This window comes from Oncorhynchus masou, chromosome 1, assembly GCF_036934945.1.
Source record: "Oncorhynchus masou masou isolate Uvic2021 chromosome 1, UVic_Omas_1.1, whole genome shotgun sequence".
Classification (NCBI taxonomy): domain Eukaryota; kingdom Metazoa; phylum Chordata; class Actinopteri; order Salmoniformes; family Salmonidae; genus Oncorhynchus; species Oncorhynchus masou.
This window is the reverse complement of record NC_088212.1, coordinates 21,881,170-21,892,772: the sequence shown is the minus strand read 5'-3', so window position 1 is coordinate 21,892,772 and position 11,603 is coordinate 21,881,170. Positions and strand designations below refer to the sequence as shown.

The 11,603-nt window shown below is 45.4% G+C and overlaps 1 protein-coding gene across 3 annotated transcripts; it reads right to left on the bottom strand.

Annotated features, from left to right (window-relative positions):
• Window positions 1-5: 5 nt before the first annotated feature.
• On the bottom strand, window positions 6-11,572 carry LOC135535561 (coiled-coil domain-containing protein 158-like). 3 transcript variants are annotated; one of them, XM_064962096.1, is made up of 23 exons: window positions 10,922-11,343; window positions 9,738-9,792; window positions 9,437-9,579; window positions 9,096-9,262; window positions 8,826-8,935; window positions 8,278-8,584; window positions 8,100-8,176; window positions 7,783-7,893; window positions 7,102-7,216; window positions 6,838-6,957; window positions 5,987-6,439; window positions 5,558-5,726; window positions 3,600-3,752; window positions 3,064-3,176; window positions 2,730-2,888; window positions 2,538-2,630; window positions 2,255-2,362; window positions 1,787-1,941; window positions 1,477-1,536; window positions 1,248-1,330; window positions 885-1,055; window positions 585-689; window positions 6-151 (listed from the first exon to the last, which is right to left on the bottom strand). In XM_064962096.1, the coding sequence occupies exons 1-23, from the start codon at window positions 11,022-11,024 to the stop codon at window positions 84-86; spliced, it is 3,198 nt and encodes a 1,065-aa protein (XP_064818168.1). In that variant the 5' UTR covers window positions 11,025-11,343; the 3' UTR covers window positions 6-83. The 3 variants fall into 3 exon arrangements, with proteins under 3 accessions (XP_064818168.1, XP_064818201.1, XP_064818252.1); XM_064962129.1 differs by having other exon boundaries at window positions 1,260-1,330; XM_064962180.1 differs by lacking the exons at window positions 6-151; window positions 585-689; window positions 1,248-1,330 and having other exon boundaries at window positions 972-1,055; window positions 10,922-11,572.
• Window positions 11,573-11,603: the final 31 nt, after the last annotated feature.

The window sequence follows — 11,603 nt, the reverse complement described above, 5'->3', positions numbered from 1 at the left end:
CATAATGATCATAGTGCCTTTACTTTTAAATACAATTGTATTTTTGTTACACAAGTACACATTCACTCAGAGCCTTGATTGTTCTAAAGCTTCCTTTTGTCTTTGACATTTCTCATCCTCTTCTCCTGACCCTTTATCATAGAGGACATTTCTGAAGAAAAAAATGGAAAAAAAATAACTTAAAATGCATTTTGTAGTTTCTTCACAGAAACGGTGTTTTCAAGATAAACTGTATTGTCCCAAAGGTGGCAGATATCTTATCGGACATAAACAGCAATGGAATTTTTCTGGATTAATCAGGAATTTCTGTTTTCATGAACTTGACCTATCCCCAAACCAATATAATAATGTTTCTGATTCTCTGTGTCCTGATGACATTCCTATCAAACAATTTGGTCTGGTACGTGAGGCAGGGAGGGGCAGACATAACAAGGATGTCTGGATTCTCACAACTGTTACATTTGGACAACAATGGGCAAATTCAAAACTCCTAATACAGATTCAGATCTTCAGTACTGATGTCAGTCACTAACCACTGTGCTGCACAGCAGTCAGATGAACCAAATAAACTCTGTTCAACAAACCTTGGTTCTTCATCTGCAAGTCCTCCACTATGTTTTGGAGGCTGTCCAGTTTTCCTTGCAAGTGCTTGCATGTGTGTCCTGTAGACTCAGCCTGCGGATTGGCCACTGGACAAACATTTCAAGTGAAACCACAAGTTACTCACTCAGAAGTCATCAAATTAGAGTTCTGAAATTCAAACATTATTATGATGCCATACTGTAAAGTAACCAAGGTTCTCCAAGGCCATTTCATTGGGGACATTGTCTCCTGCATTGGTTACACAACTGAGTTGTAATAATGCTGAAGGCAGTGGGACTTACAGGTGTGTGCGTCTGTGAGAGGGCTTTCTGCCTGAGGCCTGCTCTGTGGTGGAGGTGTGGGGTTGTGGTCAGAGGTTAGAAGTGAGTGTACAGGGGACCTGCGGCCCAGTGCCATGGCTCGAGGGGACGATGTGTAGGAAGGCAGGGATGCAGCAAAAGAGAAGTCATGGCCTGTAGAAATAGCATACAATGTCTCAAGTGGAAGAATGGTTAACTGCTGAAAAACTGTATACCTTGATCATAACATGTTTGAAGGGGGACCACAGGGATGATAATGGGTCTAGTAGAATGATATGGAAGGTGAAATTAGGACAATAAAGCACATGATCGGTTGAGTGTGTTAAAATGGTTGATTGTACTAACAGAGAAACTCACTGGCGCTTGAGAAGGTGCTGTTTAAATTCCGCTCATCCAGATCAGTTGTCCTAAGGAGGTGAGCCACACCACTGCACATATTGCATACACAAACATGCATTAGAACCACAGACAGACACTGCACATTAGTGAAGCCAATATACAGAGGTAGGGAACGGTTGCCAAAAGCCATGCTCAGACAGTCAGAAACAAGAGGTTCAAGGATACATGCTCTTACCTGCTGTTGGTCCCTTTTATCGCTTTGGCATTGCTTGTAACATTTTTGGTCACTTTGTTGCTGTAAGAGACATTTTTATTGCATGAAATTTGAATTAAAGAAGCTCCACATGATTGTAGTTGATGGGTTGATTGAGAACCAAAGCGAACACAAGCTCTGCATACATTGAGAAACATGTCACATGGCTGTGAAATATTTGTGAAATAAACCACTGTGGTTTCAGAAACCAAGTGAATGATGCACAACAACAAAAATGTGTGGGGGGAAAAAACTAGAGCATCGTGATCTTTAACGTCACACTCAGACTTACAGTGTGGTCCTGTGATCTCTCTCTGGAACAGAACTCCTTCTGAGGGTGCTTTTGTTGGTGTGTGGTCCAGGATTTTCAGAAATCACACCTCGTAGCTCTTTGACTAGGGACCGCAGCTCCATGGTGGGGCTTTCCAGCAGCTGCTGGGGTTTCAACTGTAAGAGGGGTGAAGAGATGCTGAGTAAAATACCATTATGGTTACACTATATTCAACACAGAAATCTATTGTTGACCATCTGGGATACTTCCATGCTTTCAGTAAATTGGCTTAGATCCGACTGTTCTGGAGTCAAGTCAAACGGTTGATGAACGAGTCTGTCATGCTGCCACAGGAATGCAATCAGGGTGTGTTTTTAATTTTGGGGGAGTCAGATGTGCTGAGCTTGTGTCTTTCTTTTCCACCACTGAAAAAACAGCAACAAAGCCAGGCCACAAGGCATTTTGTAGGAAGTTTCTGTATTGATCTACCTCTAGCAGGCACTTTGAGCCGCACTGGCTGGAGGGCAGAGCAGTCAGGGCTGTTGGGCTGGAGAGCGAAGCACGCTGAGCATTCCCTGTGGCTCGCAGGTTTTGGCCCTGCAGCTCATGCAGAAAAGACACAGCACTTGAAAAAGCATATATACAGCATAGAAGGCTATAGACAGTTTAGAGGAGAAAGGATATTCAGAGTACAATGCAAATCAAACAACAAAACAGCATATGCATTAGACCTCTATAGAGGCAGATGGACACCCATCCTAGTGTGCTGTACCGTCACATCCAGAGCATGCTGCAGCTTCAGCCGTACAAACTCCTGCTCTTGCAACTGGATGAAGTCTTGACAGTGGACAAAGCTCTCAGACATCTGAAGAACATCGTAGGTTTAAATGGGGGTCAGTCAGAGCGAGACGTATATTTCATACTGTGTGATAAAGTGGGTAAATACAAGGTAGTGCCACACCACCTTGTGTAGGGCCGTCTCCAGTTTGGCCACTTTCTCCCTGAGCCGTCTCTCCAGGGAGCGGACGGTCTCCACCTCCGCTGCCACCTGCCTCTTCTCCTCAGTGACTGAAGCCAGCAGCTGGATCTGACGCTTACTCTCTTGACTCTGGTAACGCTTCTCCTGGGAAGGGAAAGACCATATTGAAGGCAGATTATTATACATTTAAGTAAACACCAGAATATCTTGCAGTCCCTACTTAAGGACACAGGGCTTTTATCTGTGTGGAAGCCAGGGCATGTGTAATTACGAAAGACACGATATGGAGCACTAAAAGTAGACATTGAGGTGTTGCTACCTCGGTCAGTTTGTCCATGGTCTCCTCCAGGAGCTGGATTCGGCTATGGAGAGTGTCAATCTGTTCCCGCTTGGCTGTTATCTGCTTCTGCATCCCCATGGCAACCTTCAGGCCTGGACAGAGAAAGGGGAGACAGACCTTGATTGACTCAATCCTGCCCTATCTAGTCTCATCTCTTTCTGTCGATTCAATGGAGGAAGAAATTAATCAACTAAATCCAAGGTGAAGTGTCACAATGAGTGACACAGAGCATGAAAGATAACAGAATGGCCCGCACACTGAATAAGCTCCCGATTACCACATTTATCGACCACGTTTCGATCCAACACGGATCTTCAAAAGAGCATCCTTTTTTTTTGTGGTGGGGGGGTTACAAAAATTCTCATTACTTCCAGAATAATTTACTCATCAGTGTCCCGATTCAGTCCTCTCTCATCTAAAAAGTCATGCATAAACACATACTGTAGACTTCCCATAACCATATAAACACAGATCTCCGCTATAATATAATGTTCTCAGTGATGTGCAGTGCTGACCGTGTCCATCCGCTCCCTCCAGGGTCCTCAGGGTGCTCCTGGCCTGGTCCAGCTCAGCCCGGGTGGTCGTCAGCTGGGCCTTCAGACCGACCACCACGCCCTCCTGCTCTTCACTCTTACTGCTGTGGAGCCTCTTCAACTCCTCATGCTCCTCTGGGGGACAGACAGGCGGTCAAGAAGAAAAACAGACGCTACATGCTGTACTGGTTTTCCAACACAGTCTAGCAACATGATCATTGTTCTTGCTGTTTGCCACTGAAGACCTGTATTTTCCCCTAAAGACTAGAGAAATTGAGGCCGTTAAATCAAACCACTGAAAGGTCTTTATTATTGAAGAATGAATAAAGATCAGAATTCATACAAAAACGTTAGCAGATAAGTGTTTGAATGAACAGAGAGTCGATGCATCATTTTATCTGTGAGGGGAATACTCTCATATGAAAGCCATCTAAATTCAGCAAAAAAATAAACATCCTCTCACTGTCAACCTCATTTACTTTCAGCAAACTTAAAATGTGTAAATATGTGTATGAACATAACAAGATTCAACAACTGAGACAAACTGAACAAGTTCCACAGACATGTGACTAACAGAAATGGAATAATGTGTCCCTGAACAAAGGGGGGGATCAAAATGAAAAGTAACAGTCAGTATCTGGTGTGGCCTCCAGTTGCTTTAAGTATTGCAGTGCATCTCCTCCTCATGGACTGCACCAGATTTGCCAGTTCTTGCTGTGAGATGTTACCCCACTCTTCCACCAAAGGCACCTGCAAGTTCCCGGACATTTCTGGGGGGAATGGCCCTGCCCTCACCCTCTGATCCAACAGGTCCCAGACGTGCTCAATGGGATTGAGATCTGGGCTCGTCGCTGGCCATGGCAGAACACTGACATTCCTGTCTTGCAGGAAATCACGCACAGAATGAGCAGTGTGGCTGGTGGCATTGTCATGCTGGAGGGTCATGTCAGGATGAGCCTGCATGAAGGGTACCACATGAGGGAGGATACTGTCTTCCCTATAACTCACAGCATTGAGATTGCCTGTAAATGACAACAAGCTCAGTCCGATGATGCTGTGACACACTGCCCCAGACCATGATGGACTCTCCCAATCCAAATAGATCCCGCTCCAGAATACAGGCCTCGGTGTAACGCTCATTCCTTCAACGATAGACGCGAATCCGACCATCACCCCTGCTGAGACAAAACCTCGACTCGTCAGTGAAGAGCACTTTTTGCCAGTCCTGTCTTGTCCAGCGACGGTGGGTTCGTACCCATAGGCAACGTTGTTGCCGGTGATGTCTGGTGAGGACCTGCCTTACAACAGGCCTATAAGCCCTCAGTCCAGCCTCTCTCAGCATATTGTGGACAGTCTGAGCACTGATGGAGGGATTATGCGTTCCTGATGTAACTCAGGCACTTGATGTTGCCATCCTGTACCTGTCCCGCAGGTGTGATGTTCGGATGTACCGATCCTGTGCAGGTGTTGTTACACGTGGTCTGACACTGCGAGGACGATCAGCTGCCCGTCCTGTAGCGCTATCTTAGGCGTCTCACTATACGGACATTGCAATTTATTGCCCTGGCCACATCTGCAGTCCTCATGCCTCCTTGCAGCATGCCTAAGGCACATTCACGCAGATGAGCAGGGACCCTGGGCATCTTTCTTTTGGTGTTTTTCAGAGTCAGTAAAAAGGCCTCTTTAGTGTCCTAAGTTTTCATAACTGTGACCTGAATTGCCTACCGTCTGTAAGCTGTTTGTGTCTTAACGACCGTTCCACAGGTGCATGTTAATTTATTGTTCATGGTTCATTGAACAAGCATGGGAAACGGTGTTTAAACCCTTCACAATGAAGATCTGTGAAGTTTTGATTTGAATTTTTACTAATTATCTTTGAAAGACAGGGTCCTGAAAAAGGGACATTTCTTTTTTAACTGAGTTTATGACAGCCAGTGTACCTGTGAGGCAGACCAGTTGCATGCGTTGCACCTCTAGCTCAGCGGTAAGCTGCTGTTTCTCCAGCATCAGCTCCTTGACACAGCAGCTCTGTTTGGACAGACCAGCCTGCTGTACTCGCCTCTCCTGCTCCAGCACCGCCAAACACTCCTCACGCTGCTCTAAGCATGTCTGTAAAGGGAGAGACTCAGCAGGGTTGGAACGGTATATAGTAGGATACCTTTGAAATCACACCCAAAAAGGAAAATATGGAGTATTATACAATCCAAGACAATGAACAAGCCTGAGGACTCCCCTTAGCAGCCTGAATGACCTCAAAATCTGGTCTTGATTTAGAAGCATGCCAAGTTTCCCCACCCGAGGGGTAGGAGACAACCAACCTTGAAACTAAAGTATATGATCAAAACTAACTAACTAGCCAATTAACTAACCCTTAACTGTTGGATCTCCAGCTTGTGCTCATTGAGCTGGTTGCTGAGGTGGCTCTTCTCATTGTGCAGGGAGTCAATGCTACGTCCATGCTGCACTGTCATCTGCGTGGTGCTCTCCATCTGCAGCCGCAGCAGGTCCACCATCTTCTCCCGGTCCTCCAGCTTGAGTCTCAGCACCTCAGTCTCTGCCTTGAGGGCCTGGCAGATGCCCTGGGCTTCCTCCAGCCTGGCCCGTCCCTGCTGCGCCTCCTGCTGCCTCAGCTGCAGCTCCTTGTCCCTCTCCTCCAGTAGCGCCTGGACCTTCTTCAGCTCCTCGTCCCGGTCACCCTTCAGGGCTTGCAGCCGCAGCTCCTCGTCCCTGGCCTTGTACAGCTGGTCTGCGGTCAATTCCAGCTCCCGTCGCACCACAGCCAGCTCCTTCTGCTGCTCCCGCTGATGCTTCTCGCCCAACAACTGGCAGAGGAGACAAAAAATAATGAGTGTTTGGCAACTAAAGCCTTGGTGTCATCGTCCATTTAAAAAAAAAAATGATGCTTGGTCCGCTCCTTCTCCAGGGCCAGCTGCTCACGTGCCTGCCGCAGCTCTGACTGACCCCACACACGTAATACACTACTGACTCTTATTCAAACATCTCTGTTTGATTTCATGGGTTTGAATTTTTTAAACATTTTTATATAAAACATATCAAAGCCAGATTCATATTTATATATCAAACACAATGATAGACAGACTGTAAGTTTCTGGAATCAAAGAATGTGCAATGTTAAGATAGTGTATCTCTTTCTACAGCAGCAGGGAGCTAAGGACGTACAGTATCCTTGCTGTTTGTGTTTGAGGCTGGGCTGTATTACCGTGAGCTGGCAGAGCCGAGAGTCCAGCTCCTCTGTCTGCTGGAGGGATCTGTCTCTCCCTCTCTGGGCCTCCCCCGCCTGAGACTGGGCCTCGGCCAACAGCATCTCCAGAGCACCCACCTGGTACACAACATCATGACAACCCAAAGCATCAGAACCTTCACGTAGAATATTACAATGTCTCCCTCCTAAACCTTTGTTTGAAAAGACTAAGGCCACTCTATTATTCTACATCACAACCGGCATGTGTGTATTAGCTGTAACCTTGTCTTCATGGCCCTGCTGGGTGTCCAGTAGTTCGGAGCGCAGGACGGAGAGAGCTGACTCCAAGTCATTGACCTGACACTGGTGCACTGAAGCCTGGCTTTCACCTTGTTTTCTGGTGAAAGGAAATAATGCATTAATTTGGACACTTTCTGAAAGATTTGACAGGTGTCTTACAACTGAATGAAAAGATGAGTGACTTTATACATATTTTTTGTATTTTACCCAGTTTTTCTCCCCAATTTCGATCTAGTCTCATCGCTGCAGAAGTGACAGTTGGGTCATGCGTCCTCTGAAACATGACCCGCCAAACCGCACTTCTTAACACCTGATTAACCCGAAGCCAACTGCACCAATACGTCGGAGGAAACACTGTTCAACTGACGACTGCTGTCAGCCTGCAGGCACCCAGCCCACCACAGGGAGTCACAAGACTGCCAAACCCTCCCCTAACCCGGACGACTCTGGGCCAATTGGGTGCCTCCCTATGGGACTCACGGTCACAGCCGGTTGTGACAGAGACTGGGATCGAACCCGGGTCTGTAGTGACTCCTCAAGCACTGCGATGCAGTGCCTTCGACCGCTGCGCCACTCGAGAGGCCCGAAAATAGAGCTCTTTGAATTGAATTAAACTCAGGAAATATGTAGATATAGTATTGCTGGTTAATTCATGTCTCTCACTGTAACAACTCCACCTGGACATGCAAGCTGGAGGCTCTGCCTCTGGAGCTGCTCAATTTCTCAGTCAATATCGCCACCTCCTGGTCATGACTGGTAGTGAGCTGCTTCATTCTGGAAAAGAGTAAAGCAACTCAAGCAAGGCAACTTTACATGTCACCTCTAGGAACCTGCCTCGAACATACATGCGGTTTTAGGGTTACAACAAACTCTATACCAGACAGTCGTACATGCAGGTAATGTGTGGGCTATCAGATTAGTGAATGACTGTAATCCCAAGTCACTGAGACAAGAATTGTGGAAAGTTAATGAAAATGTACCTTTCCCTGTGCTCATTCAACATGATCTCTGCTTTCTCTTGACATTTCTGTTCTTGAGTCTCCATCTGCTCCTTCAGCTGGCACAATGAGTTAGGAATGGAAAATACAATGTCAAGAACAACATTTCAAACACTTGATAAAAGTGTTGTGTGAAATAAAACAAAACACACTGTCTTACCAGCAGAAGGCTTTCTCTCAGATTGTGATTTGCATGCTCCAAGTCGTGAAATACTTTCTCCACTGCAACACCCAGTGCGTCCTGGCTAGTGTACAAATTGTTTCCACAACGTTTTTCGTAAGCCAACAGCGTGGAGTACACCTCCTGTAGTGTCCGCTCCCTTGACTCTGTTCTCCTGCTCTGTGACTTTGCTTCATCCTCAGCCTCCAGTAGCCTCTGGTCCCCGGTCTGTTTAGCGGCTTGCAGCTCCCTGATCATTGCTTGCATTTTCCCCATTACATCTGCCTGTTTTCTGCTCTCTTTCGTTCTGAGGGACAAAACAATTAACACCCAATTGACACTTACTGGTTGAATTAACGTTGTTTCCATGTAATTTCAATGAAATTAGGTGGAACCAACGTGAAATAGATGTTGAATTGATGTCTGTGCCCAGTGGGCATTGAAGGGACTGTAAAACATGTCCTATACTTCCGTTGCAAAAAACCTGTATGTGTTTAAAGGTATACAGTACAAATGGCCTACAGTGCAACAGTTTCAGCTTCAATTACCTTAGATCAGTCAGGGCATCTTTCTCAATCTGGAGCTCCTGCAATTTTGTCTGCAGCTTGATGATGGACTGACGGAAGTAGAACTTCTGCTGTTCATGAAGCTCATGTGTCTGAAAAAGTATTAGCAAAGGTTGCAATCAATGGCACCTCCCGTGGCAAAGAACTGCATGGATTTTGATATTAGAATCATTGAGTTCAAGAGGCCTTTCACAATAATATATAACTCTCACCAGGAAAGAAGAAAGAAATAGGACTGTATCTCACACTAACCTCACTCAGCTGCTTTTGGAGCTCCGACACCTGTTGAGAGTAGTCCCCTATTGCATTTTCCAAAACATCTTTCCCAGGGAAAGTTATGCCACTTCTGACCAGCTCCAGGCCATATGTAAGAGGCTGGATCACAGACAGCACTTCTGAGTTCTCCTCCGATGAACCATCTGTAAAATAAAAATGTAAAGCAGCAATAAGGAACACTTATCACAGCAAACTACTACAAGTAGTTTCATAATTCAAAATAAATTAGTGACATATTTGGTTGTGACAATAGCTCCGATGTGTAACTGTATACTGGCTATATTTTTCTTCATGACACAAGAAAACCACATACTCACCCATAAAGATGGGAAAGTAATTCATTTGTGAAGGTGAGCTGCTGGGACATGTGCGTCCCATTTTCTCTATGGTCATTTTAGTTGCATGTTCCACTTCTTCTTGCAGCATTTGAGTCTCCTTGGTTCGTCTGTCAAGCTCCTCACTGTAAAGAAAGACCGTAACAAACTTGCTTCCAAATGGATGATGGTTCATGGTGCAAAAGGCAGACAATCGGTTTTCAAATACAGGTAGCTAGTGTTATGAAGAAGGATGTGGGGGAGTTAGCTAACTAGAGTAATTTAAAGAAAAGTGCAAAATTACCTCAACTCATCCAGATTGTTGTACCTTCTAGGGACAGTGCTGGTGTCATTTGTACCTGTAAGGTAGAGGTAGCTTGCTAAATTAGAAAGCCAAAGAGGGATTGCTCAATGCTGCCACTGATGCCAGGAATCAGCACAGCGATGTGATAAGACCAGGAACTTTGCTAGAAGGTTAGTAGTTAGCAATGTTATACACTATATATACACACAAAAGTATGTAGACACCCCTGCAAATTAGTGATTTAGACATTTCAGCCGCACCCGTTGCTGACACGTGCATAAAATCGAGCCCTCAGCCATGGAATCTCCATAGTAAACATTGGCAGTAGAATGGCCTAATTGAAGAGCTCAATGACTTTCAACGTGGTGCCGTCTTAGGATGCCACCTTTCCAACAAGTCAGTTCGTCAAATTTCTGCCCTGGTCATCTGTAAGTTCTATTATTGGGAAGTGGAAACGTCTAACGGCTCACCCGCGATGTGGTAGGCCACACAAGCTCACAGAATGGGCCCGCCGAGTCCTGAAGAGCGTATAAATCGTCTGTCCTCCGTTGCAACACTCAGTACAGAGTTCCAAACTGCCTCTGGAAGCCGCATCAGCACAAGAACTGTTCGTCTGGAGCTTCATGAAATGGGTTTATATGGCCGAGCAGCCGCACACAAGCCTAAGATCACCATGTACAAATTCCAAGCGTTGGCTGGAGTGGTGTAAAGCTCACCACCATTGGACTCTGGAGCAGTGGAAACACGTTCTCTGGAGTGATGAATCACGCTTCACCATCTGGCAGTCTGACAGACTAATCTGGGTTTGGCAGATGCAACAACACTACCTGCCACAATGCATAGTGCCAACTGTAAAGTTTGGTGGAAGAGGGCTGTTTTTCATGGTTCGGCTTAGGCACATTAGTTCCAGTGAAGGGACATTTTAATGTTACAGTATACAATGACATTCTAGACGATTCTGTGCTTCCAACTTTGTGGCAACAGTTTGGGGAAGCCCCTTCCTGTTTCAGCACGACATTGCCCCCATGCACAAAGCAAGGTCCATACAGAAATGGTTTGTGGAGATCGGGGGGCGACCAACTCCATATTAATGCCCATGATTTTGGAATGAGATGTTCGACAAGCAGGTTTCGACATACTTATGTAGTGTAGCTAGCTAACGTTAGTCAGGTTAATTTACTTACTTGTTGTTGGAATCTCGTGCAATAAACCATCAAACAATTCAGAGGATTTGTAAATAGATAAATTACTATCTTTGGATATGGAATTTTGAAATCCAGATGACATTATCAGTTGGTTAGCTAGCTAGCCGTATGGGATAACATGTGGAAATCAACCAGCGCCTGCAAACAACAAGTAGTAGCGAAGCTTCATCGCCATGGAAACTGTTGATTTCGCGCTTTCTTCACTCAGATTCAGTGTATTTTAGAAACAGGAACTCCTCAAAGTTGTTGCTAAATCTGGAATTTTGTAGATACCATCTCAAGAACATACATAAATATGGTTACTTTTCCGTTAAAACTAAATATTGAAGGGTAATAAAACAAAAGTACGTCGGTCATCACTAGTTACCACAGCCATTAAGCCATATGCCGCGTTCAACACAACTGGGATCTCGGAAAAATACAAAGTCAAATCATAACGTCAGTGATCTTCAGGCCGGAAACTCGGCACTCTATAAAGAGTCCCGAGTTGGATGATCGTTCAAAGTCGATATTTTTTCCAATCGGATCATTCCGAGTTCCCATTGTTTTGAACGTTCTGAAGTCGGAGATTCCCAAGAACCTAGTTGTTTTGAACACGTCATGGTAATTCGGACTTTAAGATAGACTTTCAAATCGGACCTCTTTCACGACCTGAAGATTC